This window comes from Mytilus edulis, chromosome 4, assembly GCF_963676685.1.
Source record: "Mytilus edulis chromosome 4, xbMytEdul2.2, whole genome shotgun sequence".
In the NCBI taxonomy this organism is placed as follows: Eukaryota; Metazoa; Mollusca; class Bivalvia; order Mytilida; family Mytilidae; genus Mytilus; species Mytilus edulis.
The window spans coordinates 61,974,687-61,997,462 of NC_092347.1; the positions used below are offsets into that span (position 1 = coordinate 61,974,687).

Sequence of the window (22,776 nt, forward strand, 5' to 3'; positions counted from 1 at the left end):
AATTAATTAACATGTCTGATCATTTCATTCTAATAAGATATTTTCACAGCATTTTTACACTGCTTGTCCTTTGTTGCATAAGTCAAAAGAAATTAAATTTTCATGTTTGAGTCAAATACTGCATAGTAAACTACCAATCACATATTTAGAACTTGTAATATTTGAAATTACTTAACTAATACTTAATCCCCTGACACATAAGCTGCACAATGCTATGAACAATAAAGAATAACTACATTTTCGTTTTTTGATACTGACTTTATCAGCAGGAATAACATCAGTTTCAAAAAATTCTCTTTATCAACAATTTTTCTTTTTATAACAATTAAGTTTTTTTAGGGGTTGACAATATGAAATAAAATAAAATAGTATGTAAAACTATTTTTACAAGTACAAGGTTGTGATAGTAGTATGGTTATGTAAATGAAGTTGTGTGTATTTTATTGATTCATGGACGCAGAACAACATGAATGATTGACATTGCTTAACTACTACTTTACATCATTTCCATAAGATAAAATACGTTTTTAAGTATCAGGACCATCCTGTGTCTGGTCCTGTCCATGATTGTATCAAATACATTGTATTTGGCAATAGAATCATAGATTGCCGATAGCTTCTTATCATGACCTTAGGAATATAAGTTTGTCACAATATCTTAAATATTTTCCATAAACTTTAGTGTCAGAAGGGAAAGGCAATGATAAAAATTGTCAAATACCATTTTTGCATTATTTGGTTGCTGTCTGAAAAATATTTTCATTTCGGCATCATTGATATCCGAAGATTATTTTTTCTCTAAATTCAGTTATATCAAACTTATAATGTCAGCAACTTACATCCACTAAATAGTCAAATAATCTGGAATATAAAGCTTTTGACAAAGCATCTCGAGCAAATTCAGCTTGTTCCACATTAAATGTAACCTCAGTCTTTTCCGACTTTCCTCCCCACTTACTGTCCATTGTTCGACTAGTGATTTTCTTATTTAGAAATTCCTGATCAATTCCTAACAGATATGATGGATATTCTAAAACTATAAAATTGAATAAAAATATATAAACATAAAGCTAAAAAGAAGCTAATCATAATGTCTTGGTTGAATAAAAGAGGTTAAAAAAATGAGTTACATATAATTTAATTTTGTCTTAAGCTTGTTTAATATATGACTGCTATATAGATACTGTATAATGGAAAATGATTGTGTTAAAGGATTAACATCTATATGCAATACAATTGTACTGCATGCCTTATTTACCATGTAGTTTCCATGAAAGAAATTATGGCTTTAAAGTAAGGATTGCAATAATGCAATGTGAATAAATTAATCTGTTTTCAAATACTAAATAGAGACGGTGTCATTCCTTCAATGGTTTCCATTTATGTGAATGTGCAATGGGAGACAACTCTGACAAAGTTAAATTATATTCATTTGCATAAGATGGATTTCTATCGGATGCAGATTTTTTTTTTGAATTTGCAGTATTACAGAATAATGGACTTACTTTAATAAGTCTCAACAAATTAAAACAGTGACACACCAAAGATCTAATTAAGTTTAACAATTAAAGGAAGAGAAATATTTGTACATGCTACATTTTGGTCTGTATTCCATTTGTTCATATATTTCCGTAATCTTATGATAATAAACTGGCATATGTGTGACAAATCATAATTAAAATCATTTAAATGTAAACCAATCAAATAATGTTAAGGATGTACTTAGGAGAGGTTTTGGAAATTGGTGTCAAATGTTCAGACTCCTTGGTATTTATCCATCAGTACTGGGTTAAATTTTTTGCCCCATAACACCTATTTTTCTTTGTATAAAATATTCAATAGCTCATAAAAGGCCATTTTCCAAAATTTGAGCAATTTCTTAATTTTTGTTCTTTCGAATTGAGACCCAAATAATACTAATGCAAATGTAAGGTAAAAGTCCAAGTCAGCCTTTTCCCCCTTTTTTTTAAAACTCAAATATCTCGAAAACGAGGTCCATGACCTTATCAATATTTTTAGCTTATTTTGTTCCTTAACCGGTGCTCTTTCAAAATGTAGTACAGACTACACGAAATACGTCGGACCGTCGGACAAATCCGGTGAATAATGGATCGGTCTGGTAAAATTTTGTTGAATTCCGGTCCGAATGTCCGGTGGTTTTTTTATATTGAACATTCTAGCAAAATTGCCAAACGATCTCAAATTCATTTTCATCTTTATTATTCATCACAGCGATGTTCATTTTGTTCAACCGCTAGCTTTATGCCGAACATCGACAACCAGTAATGTGTAAATCCGGGTAAAAACATATCTGACTGTCAAAAACAACAATGGATGCCATCATTGGTACAACCGGAAATGTAAATAAAACCGGATCAGATTCTGGGAACGGATAAGGATAATTCCGGGTTTGCCGATTTAAATACAATAAATGAATAAAAATCCAAGCAGATCACAAAATTTAGCTATGAAATATAACCACAAGAATTGAAAACCAAAAGATATATGAAAAAGAAAGAAGAAACAGGAAATAATATTTTATACAGAAACTCTAAATTATGTTTAGTTCACAAACATTGTCAAAATCCAATAAAATTGGACATTACTCTTCACTGAAATGCATTCAAGCAATTGTGCACAACTTTCATAACAATATCCCCTGTTGTTACATCATTTTGTTTTAATTTGTGCATTTTGGGGAGGAGTAGGGCACAACAAAGTCATATGTTTGTTGTTTTTGTCGGATAATATACAATTAGATGTAAAAAAAAAATTGGTCTGGTAAAATTTCATTCGGTCTGGTAAAGCTAGGATGCTTACCAGACCGAATGTCCTGTAAAAATAAAATTCATTCGCGTAGTCTGGTAGTATCAATTTTAATTTCTTGATTTTTTAAATTTCACCTAAGTACATCCTTAACAGTAAAACCATGTCTTGTCTTTGGCACTACCTTTCCAGAAACAGCTTTCATTGACTATATCCCCCAAATGGAAGATAACGAATATGCAGTGCAGGCGATTTGGTGTCACAATATCACAGTAGCATGGGTTCGAATCCCGGCGAGGGAAGAACCATAAATTTGCGAAAGCAAATTTACAGATCTAACATTGTTGGGTTGATGTTTAGACGAGTTGTATATACATTATGTACACAGCCATGTATCACCATCATTGATGGCGATCCGATGGATACATCTGTTGTAGAGTTGTCACTGACTCAGACGTACTTATAAATATAATTATTTTCTGTGACTGTATATTACATTAATTTGTAGGATCCTTTACTATAGATAATTTAGCTGATCTGTAACAATAACATCTTCATGCCTTATATATCATGTACTGTAGTACGCCGCTAGATTAAAACTGACGAAGAAAGGTAACACACGGCCAGCGAAAGCTCTTTTATTGAGAGCCCAGGTGGTCGTGTGGTCTAGCGGGACGGCTGCAGTGCAGGCGATTTGGTGTCACGATATCACAGTAGCATGGGTTCGAATCCCGGCGAGGGAAGAACCATAAATTTGCGAAAGCAAATTTACAGATCTAACATTGTTGGGTTGATGTTTAGACGAGTTGTATATACATTATGTACACAGCCATGTATCACCATCATTGATGGCGATCCGATGGATACATCTGTTGTAGAGTTGTCACTGACTCAGACATACTTATAAATATAATTATTTTCTGTGACTGTATATTACATTAATTTGTAGGATCCTTTACTATAGATAATTTAGCTGATCTGTAACAATAACATCTTCATGCCTTATATATCATGTACTGTAGTACGCCGCTAGATTAAAACTACAAAGAAAGGTAACACACGGCCAGCGAAAGCTCTTTTATTGATAGCCCAGGTGGTCGTGTGGTCTAGCGGGACGGCTGCAGTGCAGGCGATTTGGTGTCACGATATCACAGTAGCATGGGTTCGAATCCCAGCGAGGGAAGAACCATAAATTTGCGAAAGCAAATTTACAGATCTAACATTGTTGGGTTGATGTTTAGACGAGTTGTATATACATTATGTACACAGCCATGTATCACCATCATTGATGGCGATCCGATGGATACATCTGTTGTAGAGTTGTCACTGACTCAGACGTACTTATAAATATAATTATTTTCTGTGACTGTATATTACATTAATTTGTAGGATCCTTTACTATAGATAATTTAGCTGATCTGTAACCATAACATCTTCATGCCTTATATATCATGTACTGTAGTACGCCGCTAGATTAAAACTGACGAAGAAAGGTAACACACGGCCAGCGAAAGCTCTTTTATTGAGAGCCCAGGTGGTCATGTGGTCTAGCGGGACGGCTGCAGTGCAGGCGATTTGGTGTCACGATATCACAGTAGCATGGGTTCGAATCCCGGCGAGGGAAGAACCATAAATTTGCGAAAGCAAATTTACAGATCTAACATTGTTGGGTTGATGTTTAGACGAGTTGTATATATATATATATATATATATACAATAGAGTTTAATAAATCTGATGATGATAAATTTCAATGCAAAGAAGTTTAATAAATTTCATGATAAATTTAAATACAAAAAAGTTAATAAATTTCATGATAATTTTCAATAATCATAAATGCAAGACAAAGATTAACTATCAATATATATGTTAAATATAAAGCTCACCATTGCCTACATTCAAATAAAACATTTGCCTGATAAGTAATTGTTAGTTACATATAACAACATGTAGTGTGAAATACATTTAGCTTTTTTATGTTTAAAAGTGTAATAGAAATATACTGTCTTTCAGGGGTAATAATATTGAGCATATGTCTTCTGTTACTATATTGAGAATATCTTGCTTATTCTATTAAAATCATCTAATAAACAGACAAGAGGTTGTCAGAGTGAAAGCAAACCAGATTTTTCTGCAGAGGTTGAGCCCCAAACAGTTAAGCAAGTATGGACGCTACATTTAAGCTTAAACTGGCTCTGAATTTGGATTGTAGTTGGATATTTGCTAATTAGACACAGTGTCATCTCTTCAATGGTTTCCATTTACAAGATTGAAATTATGTGAATGTGTAAGGGGAGACAATTCTGACAAAGTTGAATTATATATTATAAATTCAGAAATTATTGTGATGTTTTTATTATTGGTAAAAATGTGACAGCGTTAAATCACAATAATTTAAATTCGCATTTTGAAGTTTTTTAATATGAATTTATACAGAATTTTTCTCAATACTGCTAAAATGAAAATCGCATTTTAGTTTAAAATGACAAAATCACAATAATAAATGCACCCAATATTTGATGAATTTACAGTATTTATTTGCATAAGATGGATTTCTTCCGGATGCAGATCATTTTTTGAATTTACAGTATTCAGTATAATGCACAACTTACAGTCACTGTTATGAACTTTTGCATAATTTCCATCCTCTGCAAATTGTATGTTTCCTATGTGGAGTACAGCTGCTATCAAAGACTGGATTTCGTCATGGGTTTCGTGTGGTATGCCAACAACTTTCATGGCATTCTGAAATAACAAACATTGTTTTGACAAACAACTCTTTACATTGAACTTAAAATTGCAAGTTCAGTCTTTTGTCATCGTGAGAGTCAAAAGTCAAACAAGATAATCATCAGCAAATGTTTTTTTTTTAATTTTAAGATACTGAAACATGCATACTTACATGAACTGGTTATGGTCTTCTCATATATTTTATGATGGTATAATACTAAACCCCTAACGGAAGGGATTGTACTTGATTTTCATAGGATCAATACATAAATCTTTCAATCTGTTTAGTTGAGGTCTGGAGCTGGCATGTCAGTAACTGCTAGTAGTCCTTCATTCATTTATGTATCATTGTCATTTTGCTTAGTTTCTTTTGTTACCTATTCTGACATAGTCTTTAAAACTGAGGGTTACTGTGCATATTGCTATGTGTTTCTTTATTATACATTGGCTAGAGTAAAGGGAGAGTGTTGAGATCTCACAAAATATGTTTAACCCTGCCGCATTTCGAGTACCTGTCCCAAGACAGGAGTCTAGCCTTTGTTAGTTTTGAATGTTTTATTTTTTTATTTGAGTAAATTTACAGTTTTGGAGTTAAGTGTGATGTCCATTTTCACCGAACTAGTACACAATTTTATTCAGGGGCCAGCTGAGGACCACTTCTGGGTGCAGGATTTTCTCGCTGCATTGAAGACCCACTGATGGCCTTCGTCTGTTGTCTGCTCTTTCGTCTGGTTGTGGTCTCTTTGACATATTCACCCTTCCCATTCTCAATTTTATTAGTTATATTTCAAACTGTTCAATGCAACTTACAATCATTCAGACACATTCTTAACTTAAATTTCAAATCAATGATTAATTGCTTAACACAATATTGAAAAAAAAAAATATAATAAATGACAGCTGTATAATTGCAGTAAGTATGTTATTTGATGAGGTTTAATTTCTCATCATACTTTTCAATTTTATAATTCGAACTTTCAAATTTAGTTACTGCAGTTACTTTAAGTAAGTGACCAACTTTTTTCAAAACATAGAATTTTTTCTCAGTATTTTGCTAGTGCCCATAGATATCTTTGCCAAGACACTATTTTAATTGATACATGCAGGGGACCCTATCAGTTGTCATTATAACAACTGACAAAAGCATGCAGCTCAAGCAATGACTGATTAAAGCTGCAGAGCTTTTTCGACAACATAAGAATGTTATGATGAAGACTCACATTCATTATTATAGGGAAAAAACATTGGAAGTTTAAAGAGGATGTATTGAGCTCATGTTATCATACCATAGTGTCTTTGAATTCTTGGACATCATCTGTGCCATCCACCTTATAGGTACCAGTCTGATTTAAATAGTTGTAATAGTCTGGAGTTGTTAAACCAAGATTCTCTGGAAAGTATAGGTAATAATTTAATCAGATTTCATTTGTAAGTCAAAAAGTCAAAACACATGCCATTTCTTTACTCAGATTTTACTGAGCAAGAAGCAAAACCACTTGCCAATTTTGCAGTTTGTAGTCTGATGATACAATTTTTTTCTATTGAACATCAAACAAGCTTTTTTTCTGTGTTCTGACTTTTGAATACATATTCTTGATAATTACAAAATCTTTCCTTACATTATATATGCTCAACTAGCACTGCACTGTAAAGTCAACAGGTTAAAGATACAATAGGCTATTAAAACATTCAACATTATAGTGTTGATTCATAATTATAGTTGAGAATTTGAGAATCTTTGATTTTATAGGTTAAGAAGAATCAAGATATTTTTTTTATTGTTCAACAAAATATAATCTTCTTATAGGTGTAATACCACCAAATCATGGTACGTCACATCCGGTTGCATACGAAAGTAGGTCTAAAAAAATATTCCCTTGAATTTGACCATTGTAGGTAATTAATCCTACATTTTATTGCAGTAAAACCATTTCTGTGTCATAAACATATGTCTTGGGTATTTCAAAACACCATTATTTTTTATTTGTGATTTCTATAGAAAATTTTGTAATCTTGAGGTTACATATATGCATGGTGACTAAACCTTGTACACAGATAGAATAAGGGGAGAAATTTGATTGGTTAACTTACAATGATGGTTATTTTCTTATATGCAATGAAATGTTATGTGAAACTTTTTCTATAGAACTGAACAGGATAAAACTTTACTCATGCCAAGTATTTCTTTATTTGAAACAAAGATAAATTCTGCACAATTTTTTGAAAAGTGCAAATTTAACAAAGACTAATAGGGGAAAATCAATGGTGGTATTACACCTATAGTCATACATGTAGAATTTTGTTTCAATCACAATGTCCAGTTTCCACAAACATTTTTTTTTCCCTCAACCGACAAAAACTGATATCTCCGCAGAAGCTAATTCATCAGTATATGGTATAAATGTAAATTCAACCATATGACAAATTGACAAGTCATACACATATCAGTTATTACTTACGTTTTGTTTGATCGTCTGCTCCAAATAACAATTGATAAAATATATGGAAGTTTCTTTCATTTGAATTCTGACTGACCACTCTTGACTGAAAGAGAAAAATAAAATTTGTTAAATAAGACTGTGAAGTTGATATAAAGCATATAATCTTTATATTTGTTTTATCAAAGTTTGTTAAACAAGGCTTTTCCATTAGATATACACCATAAGATCTTTGCATCATTGAAATAGGGTATTAGTGTCAAATTGTATTTCTTTTAGAAGCTAAGAGAAAAAGAATAGTGACCATAGATGGAAATGAAAGAAACATTTTGGATTTTAATTTGTACTGGAAAAATATTGCAGTATTTGTTCCTTACAAAATCAAGGGTTTAGAATATTTGTTCCAAGAGGAAAATATACATATATTCCAGTAGAAATTCTGTAACCAGGAACCAATATACATTGGCAATGAGAAACTCTTAGATGCCTATTTGTAATAAATTGCATATTACAAATTCGAATGCAAACTTTTTTTTTCCATTTCAAATATTGCAGTCTCCAGCATCACTGAAGAGACATTAATTGTCAAAATGTGCATCTCATGCATTCAAATTGTTGCTGCCAGCTGCCAGGGTTTTCGCTGGCAGTCGCCATTTTTCGCAATTTGTGAAAAAATAATAATTGTGGCGATTAAAATTCGTCATTGGCGAAAGAATTTGGTGACAGAAATATATATACAACGATTTATTTTCATCCATCTTGTTTATTTACTTTTTTTCGGGTTTCTCGGACTTTGCCTGATCTGACAATACTCGGAATTCACCTTGAACTTGTTAAGATTTTGACAGAAAATCAATAACCAGCTGATTGCCTTTTATTTCTATCCACAACAAAGGACTAATTAATAAAGGTGTTGATTTTATTGTCTGGCAAAATGATGTGGTTAAATGGCGTCCGACAAATGTCATATAAAGGATTTATTAACCACTTTGCGACGCACATGTTTGAAGCAAAATTTTGATGTCTCCTGTCCTTCTTTTAATGATACTTTGATAGTCCAGAAAATAAAACTGACAGTTGTTCTGACGAAAAATGTTCAAAAGCAAGAAAAGTCTCAAATTAAAAACTTTATCCTTTAACTTTGACATAGATAATTGATTTGAGTGGGTACTTTAAAGTCGTTTCAGTGACACACGTGTTTCAAGCGTAGTTTTACTTCTCAACTTTTTCATTTATGATGGTCTAGAAAAGAAAACTGTTGTTATGAAGAAATCTATTCAAAAGGTTGGGAACAACCCCTCGAATGAGAGTAACCCTTCAATGTAATGACTAATTACATGAGGGATCAATTTCAAGTGATAAAAACTTTTGTTTTGTTGTAAAACCACTTCTTAGTACGAAAGGGCACACATTTTTATTTTGAAGAAACTTTCCAAAAGAACTCATCTTTCTGGTATTAGATGGTCAAAACATGTCTACATGGTCTAAGAATTTTGTTATATTCCAGGACTTACAGAAAAATCATAGACAACAATGGGGCAAACTCGTCTTACTTTAGGTGGAGGTGGAAAAAAGGAAAATTTTAAACAAAAAATATGTTTATCTTGCCGAAAAAAAAATCATAAAGTGGCAAAAAATATATTGTTTTGGCGAAAGAAGTGGCGCAAAAAAATAATTGACCCAGGGGAAACCCTTGTTGCTGCTATTGTCATTGCATCAAAATGCAATCCAATTTTTGCTTAATTTACATTCACTTCCAACCAGTAAAAGTTGAATAAACCACACTATTAAATTCAAGCCCTATCATTTGTGCTTCAGTTTCATAAGTTATGTTGTATGTGTTGTAGTTTGTTTGACAAACCTTCAAACTTTCATCTTAAATAAAAAATGACCTGCATTAGGCCAAGTGAGTTACACAACTAAAATATGATTTCATAAAGGTGTATAGATAACACTTACCTTTTCTAAAAGAAAGTTTGAGATTTTACCACCATCAGGCTCGCCACCTCTACTGAACTGCATTTCTACATATTTACCCTGTAGAATATAAATATTATATTAAACGAACAAAATCATTTTTGAATTACTAAAAACTTAATTCCATAGGAGTAAAACCTAACTTATGTTTCAAGGGCGATAATTTAAAACACTACAACGAGCATTAAAAATCCCATTGTTCCTATTTTAGTTTTGATAAGGACATAAATGTCCCTATCCCAAAAAGTTGAAAAATCTGCAATTTCAATATAAACAAATGTGGACACACATATAAAAAATCAGGTCGAAATCTGGAGGCGTATAGAAAAAAAAAATTAGGGGAGCGGAACGAGACTAAAACTTGATCTGTAACTCATCATGGTTAAATCACATACCAAAAATAAGCCCAATATCTGAAGTCATTTAGAAAAAGAGTCCGTATAACTGTGATTTTCAACAATTTCTCAAAGTCCAAAGCCTGTAATTTCGGCAAAATTTAGTGGAGTGGAACGAAACTTAAACTTGATCTGTAACTCATCATGGTTAAATCACATACTAAAAATTAGCCCAATACCTGAAGGCGTTTAGAAAAAAACTCTGTATAATGGTTTGTTGAGGAATGACAATGACGGAATTAAGGAATTACAGAATTTTGGAATTTCTGTCAAGGGTAAAACTATATGGCACCAACAACTTTGTTGCGGGGCCATAAAAAGAAACTTATCACAGGGCTGAAATCTAAAAATTAATTTGTTGCCCCAAAAATAGGCCAATGAAGCTTAAAAATTGATAACGATAAAATGGAATTGAAATTTACACATAATATGGTGAAGATATAATGGTGCCTATGTAATACTTACAAATCGACTAGAATTATTGTTTCTAACAGTTTTGGCATTTCCAAAGGCTTCCAAGAGTGGATTTGATTCTAAAATTACATCTTTTATTTTCTACAATATAAATGTTATAATGAAACAATATAAATAAAATTAATGCATACATATCAATTTGTTAATGCAGAATGATTGATAAATTTAAAATTTTGAATTACAAAGCTTATAAGTAAATCAAGGGATTAAAATCTATGGTGGAAAAATTCATAGATATTTGCATACTTTCAAATGTAATGTTTTCATCTAAAACATATAAAGAACACTGTCATGAACTAAAAATATGAATATGTCTTGCACTCAAAAGTGCAAAAGACTAAGAAATCTTAGACACACAGGATGCAAAACTATCTCTTATAAAACTTTTCAAAGAGAAAACAAAATTTCTCCTTGGCTATCTTTAAGGTTCTTTGAGACATTTAAAGACAAATAAATGTTGATGATATTTTTACAGCTGAGATGTAAGTTGCCTCACCATGTGAGTTGGACAAAAGTAACAGATATGAATTTAAGTAAACTCATCAATTAATTTTCACAGATATATGATAAATGCAGTAACTATGTTGTAGATAAAACCAGACAGATAAACATCATTGTATTTTTTCAGAGATATATTTAAATGCAGACTTTAAGTGATTGTTACATTTCAGGAAGACTTTAAAATACAAATTAAGTCCCTACAACTTAAAATAGAAACACTTCTTCCTAAAAAGGTTTAACCCTTTAAGGAAAGAAATATTGGTACATGTACATGCTACATTTTGGTCTATATTCTATTTGTTCATAAATTGTCCGTGAGCTTGTGATAATAAACTGGCATATGTGTGACAAATCATAATTAAAATCATATAAATGTAAACCATTCTAATAATGTTACACCCGATTTCAACGAGTGTGTAGATAAAGGTAATATCCTTGGTTAGTTTGCTTGCTAGCTGAACCGTGAAGTCATTGTTAGGTAAGGTACACTACCCTCCTTTTGAAGTAGCCTAGTTCTACGGACAGATAAATTGGTTATATGTTGGACTAGTATACTCTTACAGGAGGGTACTTTGAATAACCTAAAATTGTCTTCACGGTTCAGCTAGCAAGCAAGCTATCCAAAGATATTACCTTTGCCTACACACTCATTGAAATCAGCTGTAACAGAAAAAAACATGTCTTGTCTTTATTGCTACTGTTTGAAACAGCCTTTATATCAATAGACTATCCCTTTCAAATGTAAGAAAATCAATATAATTCAAATGAAGTTTAATAATAAACTTCATTACATATAAGTAAGACAAGGTTTTACTATCAAGATATATATTTTTACTATTATAAAGCTCACCATTGCCTACATTCAAATAAAATATTTAATAAGTAATTGTTAGTTACATAAAACATGTAGTGTAAATTACATTCTATTCATTGTGTTCGTAAATAAAATACAGTATATTGGGCCAGGTTTTTTGTTATTAGGAATAAGAAGATGTGGTTTGAGTTCCAATGAGACAACTCTCCATCCAAGTCACAATGTATAAAGTTTAATAATTATAGGTCAAAGTGCAGCCTCTTACACAGAGCCTTGGCTCAAACTAAACAGCAAGCTTTAAAGGGCACCAAAATGACTAGTGTTAAACAATTCAAACAGGAAACCAAGTCTAATCAATATTAAAATTATAAGAATTACATCATTTTAAACTAATTCAGAATGTCCAATATTTTTCTTCAGTCACTATATTCAAAAATGTCTTGCTTATCCAACACCAACTGATTTACGTATAAATGCATTTTATACCAATGACAATTTTTTAAATATCACAATTATTCGCTAAGTAATTTTTGTTTTATATTACATGTACCATTATTCTTTTAAGAATAAATCTCTCAAAGTATACTACTGTTTTCGACAATAATATATAACGTCTAGACACTTATTTAATTATCCTGTATGTTTTTAATCTAAATATCACACAGCAATACAACTTGACTATCACAACTTGAATTTCATCTCAATTGTTTCCTCAAGTTGGTTTTTAAGTGTCTGTACAAGTGTGTTTATCTAACTGCACTTTAAAAACAATGTAACAGTGAATCTGAATAGTATTCATTCACTTTCTAACACTAAAATGTAAAAATAAAAACTTGCACATTGTCTATTTTTTGGTATTGCTATAATTTACTTTTATTTAGTAATTTTTTGAGAATGTTTTCTGGTTGATGGCACTGATTTTGTCAAGAATTGCTATTTACTAATTTTAGAACATTTTACAGCATGTTTTTTGGGGTTTACAGCATCTACCATAGCCAAGGCTTTATGTACTAATTTCAGAACATTTTTGAGCTATATGGCATTAATATAGTCAAGACTTTATTTACCAATTTCAGAACATTTTACAGCATGTTTTCTGTGGTTTTTGGCATTTACTGTAGTCAAGACTTTATTTACTAGTTTCAGAATAATTTACAGCATGTTTTCTTTGGTCATTTTACCAACCTGTACTTTAGTTCCTCCACCAGAGACTTTTGTGATGAAGCCCATAATAAACTTGGCAGCCACTGTCTTTCCTGCCCCACTTTCTCCACTTTTAACAAACAAAGTACAGAAATAAATGTAAAATTAATGATGTTTATTCTTCTCTTCACTACCACATAACATTCAGCCATAACAAATGACCATTTTATCATATAAAATTTGATTAACATACATCATACAATGAATAATGAAATATTTCTATCTAAAATAAATCTGGGTAATACTGCATAAGTGCTTATCTAATGTTTCTGTATGTATAAAGATTAATATAATTCTGTGTGTACACAAAATTGTACACTTTTTTCAATGTGCATACAAAATTTTATATTTCTCTGAGTGTACAAAAGTTGTAATACTTCTCTGTGAATGAAAATATATTACTGCTTCATGTATACAAAAATTTTAATACTTCTGTGTACCGGTATACACAAGAGTGCAATGTCTCACCTTCTTTAATAATCATTGATACTATATTGATAGTCCTAAATATAAAGCTTTATTACAACTGTCACATAAACTTCATATTAACCGAGAAAACTAAACATTGACCAATGAACCATGAAAATGAGGTCAAGGTCAGATAACCCATACAAGGCTGACATATACAGTTAACAATTCTTTCATTCAACAAATATAGATTACCTATTGCTTTTTTATATATAGTTAAGAAAAACAGACCAAACACAAAAAAAAATAACACTGAGCAATGAACCATGAAAATGAGGTCAAGGACAAATAAAACCTTTTCGACTGACATGTACATTATAAACTATTTTCATACACCAAACATAGTTGCCCTATTGCATATAGTATTAGAAAAAAAGACCATAACCTAAAAAAACTTAACTTTGACAACTGAACCATGAAAATGAAGTTAAGGTCAGATGACACCTGCCAGTTGTACATGTACACCTTACAGTCCTTTCATACACCGAATATACTAGACCTATTGCTTATAGTATCTGAGATATGGACTTGACCACCAAAACTTAACCTTGTTCACTGATCCATGAAATGAGGTCTAGGTCAAGTGAAATCTGTCTGACGGGCATGAGGACCTTGCAAGGTACGCACATACTAACCAAATATAGTTATTCTGTTACTTATAATAAGAGAGAATTAAACATAACAAAAATCTTAACTTTTTTTTCAAGTAGTCACTGAACCATGAAAATGAGGTCAAGGACATTGGGAATGTGACTGACAGAAACTTTGTAACATGAGGCATCTATATACAAGGTATGAAGCATCCAGGTCTTCCACCTTCTAAAATATAAAGCTTTTAAGAAGTTAGCTAGCTCCACCGCCAAATCATTATCCCTATGTTGAGCTTTCTGCGACAAAAGTCGCAGGCTTGATAAAAATTGTAATACTTCTGTGTATACAAAACTGTATTAATTCTATGTGTAAACATAATTGTAACATTTCTATGTGTATACAAAATATTAATACCTTTATGTGTGCATTAAACTTAACATACATGAAAATGTGATGCATATAAGTGATACATTTGTATATAAAAAAATCTGACAAAATTGAACATAAACTGGTAGCTCTGAGTTAGATATTATATAATATTTCTTGGTATACATACAAAATCTGATTAACACCGAACATATACCCTAATTTCATGTGTTATACAGTAGATTCCGGTTATTTGCATAGCCTATTTGTCAGACAAAATTATGCAATAAAGCGGAGTATGCTTATATCCGAAATGCCAAATGACAGAGTCAAATAACATCGATAGAACAGATCAGGAAACACCTGAAGAAAGATGAACGCCTGTAATCCACATACAACAATACTGAATGTTGATTTATTCTAATAAAATTTATATGTCTAGTGTCATATGTGTTATTTTATTTTGTTTCTTTAAATAAAGATTATAAACACATTTTGTTTTAGTTTATTTTGCGTTTCGACTTTTCCTTTACCTGGGATACGAAAATAAACTGTTCTAATATGTTATATCATACATGTAAAACCTATGTATACAAAATTTGACTAACACTGAACATATGAGGTACTTAGAATAGATATCAACCTTATGCAAGTGGACATATACATGTACATGTATAAGACTTTTATTGGTTTTGGAAAATTCAAATACAATATAAGAGAACTGTGGTCTGTTTTTTAGGGTTCGTAGTTTTTAGTGGACGTATACATGTACATGTATAAGACTTTAATTGGTTTTGGAAAATTCAAATACGATTTAAAAGATGAACTGTGGTCTGTTTTGTATGGTTCTTATATCAACTCAATTTCTAAACAATAACAGACTTTGAATAAAGAATTTTTTTAACCCAAAACAAATTAACAGATGCATTGATAATTGCACAAATTTATTTGCCAAGGGTCGATTTCTATCTGATGAAGCACATAATATAACTTGTATTACAATTTACACATGTAAAACTTCTGTGTATATAAATCTTACAACAATCATGAACCAATACATCAACTTTTTGTCGTATATGAAAAATCTTCACTTACATTGCAGCTCTACCACCTTTCAAATCAAATATAGACAAAGATATTATGGACTTGTTATTTTGTTGATGGTAACATTTAAAACTTGTATGCATATTTTCCCTTTAAAATTACATTGAACAATTAACAATGACTATTTTAAAATTCATTTCTATTTTATGGGCAAATTGATGGAAGCCACCACACAGGGTCCTGAAGTATGTAAATGTCCCAACACATCTTCTGTTTGAAAGTAAAAGAGAAGACACAATTTTTCTACATATGCACAGAGGTGGCTTAGTTGACCGATTTTTTTCTTGCCCATGACTCTCAGTTGAACTTGGTCTTGTTTTATGGTAATAAGCATTGTGTTTAAGTTTCAAATCATTTGGTTTAAGCAAACTAAAGTAAGAGATCAAAAAACAATTTTGGAATGTCCAGATGGACAAGGGTAACATTTTATACCACTTTTCGCCTAGCAGCAGCATCATAAAAATAGATAAAATATGACAACACAATTGCTTCATATAGCTCAACAGCTCACCTGGTGATAACACACTGGTTTGTCATAAAGTACCACAGCTTACCTGATGATAACACACTGGTTTTCCATGTCAATAAGCATGTTTCTGTACATGTTATCTGCCAAGGCATACACGTGTGGAGGGTTTTCATATTGAGCCTATAAAAAATAAATTTCAGTAATTTTTCAATCCATATGATTATTTATTCTACCGTAATCTCAACTGAAAAATCCTTACTCCTACTCCTAAATAAAACATGCTTGGCAAAGAAGAAGCCAATACTATGTAAAAGTAGAGATATATTAAAATATAGAACCAGCAGGGGACTGGGTCAACGATATATCCTACTCATGGTAGGCTCACTACCACAAGAATATGGAGGGTGTTAAGTGCATTTCAAACTGATGAAGGATCGTTTTTCTTGAAGAATTTTGTTATTTGTTGAAAGCAATATTGCCAAATGTTTTTAATAACAAAGTATAAAAATGTCTACATTATGTCCTGCAGAAATCAAAATATTTTGACTTATTTTGTAGTTTTTAAGGTGTTGACTATTTCAAAAGAGAAGATATTTATTCTATTTGCACATTGATAAAATAAAAAACACAATTATATTGTTGTAGATTAAAATGTGAAAAAATATGACATCAGTCAGAGAGTCATACTTATTTTCAAATTGAAATTTTAATTTACTTGTAGGTAAATTCCATAAATTGGGATATGTAAGTGTACAAAAGTTATTGTTGGTTTTTACCCAAAATAAGAGGTTAAATTTTGGCACTTTATATTGATAAAAATTTGCCATTACGAAATTCATTGTTAAATCTGTCATGGCTGATTGGTTTATAAGTTAAAAAGAACCTTGTAAAATAGGATAAAATACAATGACATCGCCATATTCATCCACTTAGACAATGAACTAAAAGAATATCTAAAAAAAAAACACCACAATATATGATACCAAGTTATATTGACAAAAAAAGATTAAAGGGTTTACAATTTATTTGAAGTGATTTTTTTCAATAATTCAGTATCATATATGACACAACAGTTTAATCACCCCTGTAAATGAATATAAGGTCAATTATTATATAATTGAAAAATTTATAATTATGAACATGGAAGTATTACGTAATTCCCTCATGATATGAAGTAGTTTTATTGTTTAATAATAAACAATATAATGAATATATATTTATTGATAATTTTCAACTTTAAACTGTTTCTGCATAGGTTTCTTCAAATTATAAAAATTATGATATCTATAGTATGATATGCTCATGATAAAAACATTGCCGTCAGAACAGCTTTTAAAAAAATCTGCTGAAACCTGTGAGAAGGAGTCTTTAACTTTACATAAAATTGGTGCAGATTTTACATTGAGATGAAGAACAGCCATGACAGCATGAGGTTTTTTTTCAATGCATGTTCACAGCATTTAAGATTCCACTTATAAAATGTACAACTTTCTCCATTTGATTTATTTTATAGAAATAAGAAGATGTGGTATGAGTGCCAATGAGACAACTCTTCATCAAAGTCGCAATTTTTAAAAAGAAACCATTATAGGAATACATGTTCTACTATACTTACTGCTCCTTGGTAAAGCTCAACTTCTCTATCTGTAAATATGTTGATATGTTTGAATGGATTTACGGAGACTAACACTGGTCCTATATATGTCTGGTATAAGGTTAAGGCTAAAACATTGTTTGCTGCTATAGGATCAAGATTGTGAATAAAACATTCCCATCTTTGAGATAATGTACTGGTAAATTATAAATATTATATACAAGCCATTCAAGATACCAAGTTTACAATTAAATATGCCAAATTAGTATTGGTCTACTGAAAACTTATGAGCTGCACTCAAATCAAAATAAATTGCTTCGACGAATGCAGTTGGATACGACCACAGAAGTCCAACCCTAAAAAGTTGGGGCCAAAATGGACACAATATTCACGCTTGATATAGGTCTGAATTTGGATTCTAATTGAACTTTTGACACATAATAGGTTTCGGACACAGAATAACTGTAGTCAAAGAACTTCACCTCCCCCTTTCCCTTATTCCCTAAAAAAAAATCTTTCTCTCAAGATATGGAGTTAATCACCTCAGGACAATCATCATTTCTTGATGCATAATTTACAAGCAGTGTAAGGGATGTAATTAAACAGTGTTCTTTAAATTGATTTGGATTTCCTCTCTTACACTGCGTTTAAATTGTTTCAATTGTCCTTTAACCAGAAAAACACTTGTTTCTCCCTTTTTTTTAATTTTTGCGGTCGTATAACAATAAGATAGCAAAATCCATTATGAAGATGAAGAAGTATTAACACAGACTATGAATAGGCTTTGCTCTTTGTTGAAAGCTGAATGGTCACCTTTAGTTGTTGTATTCTGTGTCTTTTGGTCTTTTGTGGAGAGTTGTCTCATTTGCAATCATACCTCATCTTCTTTTTTTATATTGGCATTACTTAAAATGAAAGTTCATTTAGATTTTTTTTTTTTTTTTCATTGCAGATAACACAGAGATACCCATGGACTAAGGTTTATGTCAACTGAAGTAATACCTTGGTCTGAATTGCTCTTACTCCATTGAATCTGATGTTTTGCTCTCAAACTCAAATTTACATTAATGGTGATCTTCCCTGCTTTAATTAATGTAGTTGACCATTAAAGTTAAGAATGCAATATATTTGACAAATTGTTACCAGAAATTTGTCCCTATTTTATTTTATAAGGTTGATCTATAATCTCAGGACCCCAACCACTTTTCAATTGGGAATTTATCCTTACAGCCATCACTTCAAATGAAGATTTTTCAAGCTGGCAGGTTTAAAACTAAACAGATTGATATACATAGTACTGTTGAAATTGAAAGAGATTTCAAATTTTCACTAACATAATTTATAAGTATTATTGTATCCCCTTTTTACAATTTCATTGTAAAACTGTAATAAATAATAGACATAAGAAGATGTGGTATGAGTGCCAATGAGACAACTCTCTATCCATGTCTGGATGTATATCATACAAAATATTATGTACATGTCAGTTCAGGTGTTCCAATATGTATATCATTATTCTGCACTGCTTTACCTTTTCAAGAATTTTTAAAAATGTGCAGGTGCAAGGAATTGATCATTTCCTTAAATCTAAATGTAGTAAATTTGTACCTTCAAGAAATAATAAGCGTTTTGATTATATATTAACGTGTTTACATGTACAATTATCTGTGCCAGGGGCAATCACTCTGATTATAACTCAAGAAAGGTGTAACCTTATTAGAAAATTGTCATAAATCTTTACCTTCAATTGTGAATAGTCTTTTAGAGAATAAATAATTTCATGTAAATATTCAAATTCCCAAAGTTGGTGCTTGGTTTTAAAAATAACAATTTACAAAAGCATGTATGAAATTGAAAGCTAATTCTTTTTATTACTAGCATACCTTTTTTATACTTGGGCTCAACTTGACTTCTTTTTATTTTCAATTTCCGTAAAGAGACATACATGTACTCTCAATTTAAAATCTACATGTCAATATTTTAAACAAATATAAACCTTTTTACATAACCCATTACTATACATGTATATTATTGTATAAATATATACCATGCACTTATTGTGCAATATACATGTACCATGCACTTATTCAATTGTGCATAGAAACTAATTTATTTTATGCTTCATTGGATACCATCCTTGTTTAAATCAATATACATATTTAGAAACAATAACATTGAATTGAACAATACAATTTTTGTAAACAGGAACTCATTTCTAAAATTTAGTGTATTTCCTCCTATAAATACAATACGCCCTAATGATCTCAACAGATGCTTCTATTCATAATTATCATTATATTCTATTATATTTGGACATGAGTTTGCATAATTTTTTTACTAATGATAAAATTTTCTTTTTCACTAATAATTTTTTAACACATAACTATTATTATGTCTATATGTTGAAATATGATGTACCCATTATGATTCATAATGACCCCCATAATCTTATGATCCATCTGGTTAAAAATCCATACCCATAAATAGAAAAACAATAATGTGAAAAATATGATTTTTTGCAAACAGGAATTTAAAATCTAAATCCTATTATTTCCTCATTTGAATAAAAACTTCTGGCAACACCTTTCACAAATTATTTATCAATGCAAATCTCAATTGCATAATCATGCTGTGTATTCAAGTACCCAATTGAAAGTAAACTGAAGCATATCTCAAGTTATTGTTGTCAAGTACAAAATGTACTTTAAAACTATGGAAAGAAACTATTTACTTCCTTATACCTGATGAAACTAATGACAGTTTGATCTCAAATCATTTCCATTGCATTAAAGAACTACAGACCATTAGGTAGTCATCTATTCCTTTAGTTAAAAGAAGAAATCAGGGTATTTTATACATGTATATGGTCCTATTTGACATTTGGGAAATTTTTACCCCCTCCCCCCCAAAAATCCCTCCTCGCCAATTGGGAGTCAAAATTATTGGAGCAATACATACAGAAATTGTTACAGAAAAGAAACGATATAGGTTATCCATCAATGATTGAATTAACTTCCCATGACACAAGATCAATACATGCACAGCAAAAAACACAAAAAGAAAAAGAACAACGCTTTTATTGCTGTTCTTCGTTTAAAAGTCACATTAATGCCTTCAACACAGAGCAAAAAACCCCTACGATTTCAAACTTACTGTCATTGAAAATTGGTAATTTAACTAGAATAAGTTATTTGTATCCCTCTATAAGTGTAAATAGTGCATTTCCTTGGTTTTTCATTTGTTATACAGACACATGTACAATGTACAAGAAAACAATCAAAATTAGAGTAGCTACAAGAGAACAATGTGATCTTATAAAGACCTGGCCTCGATGGCATAAAACTTTGCTCAGTGCTCGGAGCACAAAAATCATGCTCGAAAGTTTTATGACCGTGAGGCCAGATTTACAGAACACAAGCAGACATAACAAGTAAGGTTTTAAGAATATTGGTATACCATTAAAGATGCAGTAGCTACGAGATATATAAAAAATCTGAAGTTTGAATTTTTTTTGTTCAATCAATAATGAAAGTGAAATAGTGAAATAACAATTTGCTTTCTGCAGCCAAAAAGGTTAAATTTTGTCAAATTACGCTAAGAAACATTGATAATTAGCAATTCAATTGCAAGTGAATGAGTTGACCTCTTTAAATCCGTATTCATGTGAACTTCAATTTAACTCCTAGCTAGAGATTGACAACGCATGCATTGTACGTGTACTGGTTATTTAAAGAAAAAGAATATCAACAATGAAAGTGGAACTACGGTAAATCATTTGATTACTAATTCGATGCACATAAAATCATTCTTATACGGTTAAAAACGTTGAGAAGCATATATTTTTAATCTATAAAATAAAGTCGAACAGACCTATAAAAATCCAATTTCACCTGTTGGTTTAATCTATTCATATCTTTATTTATGTTTACATGGCTTATTTGGTCATTTTAGGTCAAATCAATAGTTAATTAGATGGCGTCTGAACTAAAATACACTCGAAACGAACCTTTATATTATCTACCCTATGCTCTCTAAACTGTTTATTTTAGACTTTTGATAGTTTGGATAAATGTTTTACATTGTTACAAATCAAATATGAGAATTTGAGTCAAATCGGTGACCATGAATTTGACAGCTAGTGCCCCTTTAATTACTTATTTACTCGTCTAGATCAAGGATTTGTATAGTATACAAATCCTTGTCTAGATGCAAAATAATTTTTAATTTTTTTCACAAGGAAACTTTTTATTTTATTCCTCATCAGTTTTGTACATTTTACAAGCTATTGTTTTGTATATATATGCAATTTCTATATATAATCGACAGTCATGAAATGTTAAAGACAGAATTTGAACTTTTTATACATTGTGACTTGGAAAGAGAGTTGTCTCATTGACGCTCATACCACATCTTTTTATTTATAGATCTTATTTTAGCAGATATGACATATTTTTCGTATATATTATAAAATCTTTAATCAAACAAACCAAATTACAAAGATATAAGTAGAGTGTTTGAGGCTGTCATCTTTTTCACACCTATATATACTATTATCAGATGAAAGTAAGATCGAAAACCTGATATTTTTAATGGGCTACAAGTGTTTTTACTGAAACTGATAGATAATTGAATTTAAATGCAGACATCCTGTTATGTGAATCATCATCTATCTATCATAGGTTACAGGACTTAACACATTGTTGATTTACATGTTTCTTGTAAGGGTATTACTAAACACGAAACAAATAAGTACCTAAATAAAATATATAATAAACTATAAGACCCTTAAAGGATTTAGGACTTTTACAGGGATTTATTTACGTATACTTCTATCTATAATATTGCATCATATTTTAATTTATTCATTTTTTTACAAAGAATTTATCTA

At 30.8% G+C, this 22,776-nt stretch overlaps 1 protein-coding gene across 6 annotated transcripts in view; it reads right to left on the reverse strand.

Moving 5' to 3' along the window:
- The window catches only part of LOC139520144 (unconventional myosin-Ie-like), a 49,832-nt gene that overhangs the window by 21,545 nt on the left and 5,511 nt on the right, over nt 1–22,776 (reverse strand). For all 6 annotated transcript variants that reach the window (XR_011663824.1, XR_011663823.1, XM_071312612.1 and 3 more), the window contains exons 3-11: nt 17,910–17,999; nt 16,380–16,474; nt 13,279–13,366; nt 10,770–10,859; nt 9,892–9,969; nt 7,954–8,038; nt 6,781–6,884; nt 5,377–5,509; nt 840–1,036 (exon numbers count right to left, since the gene is read on the reverse strand). Coding sequence is in view for 4 of the 6 variants with exons in the window: in XM_071312612.1 (XP_071168713.1) it covers nt 840–1,036; nt 5,377–5,509; nt 6,781–6,884; nt 7,954–8,038; nt 9,892–9,969; nt 10,770–10,859; nt 13,279–13,366; nt 16,380–16,474; nt 17,910–17,999 (960 nt within the window). In the remaining 2 variants the exon portion in view is untranslated. The remainder of the gene's footprint in view (nt 1–839; nt 1,037–5,376; nt 5,510–6,780; nt 6,885–7,953; nt 8,039–9,891; nt 9,970–10,769; nt 10,860–13,278; nt 13,367–16,379; nt 16,475–17,909; nt 18,000–22,776) is intronic.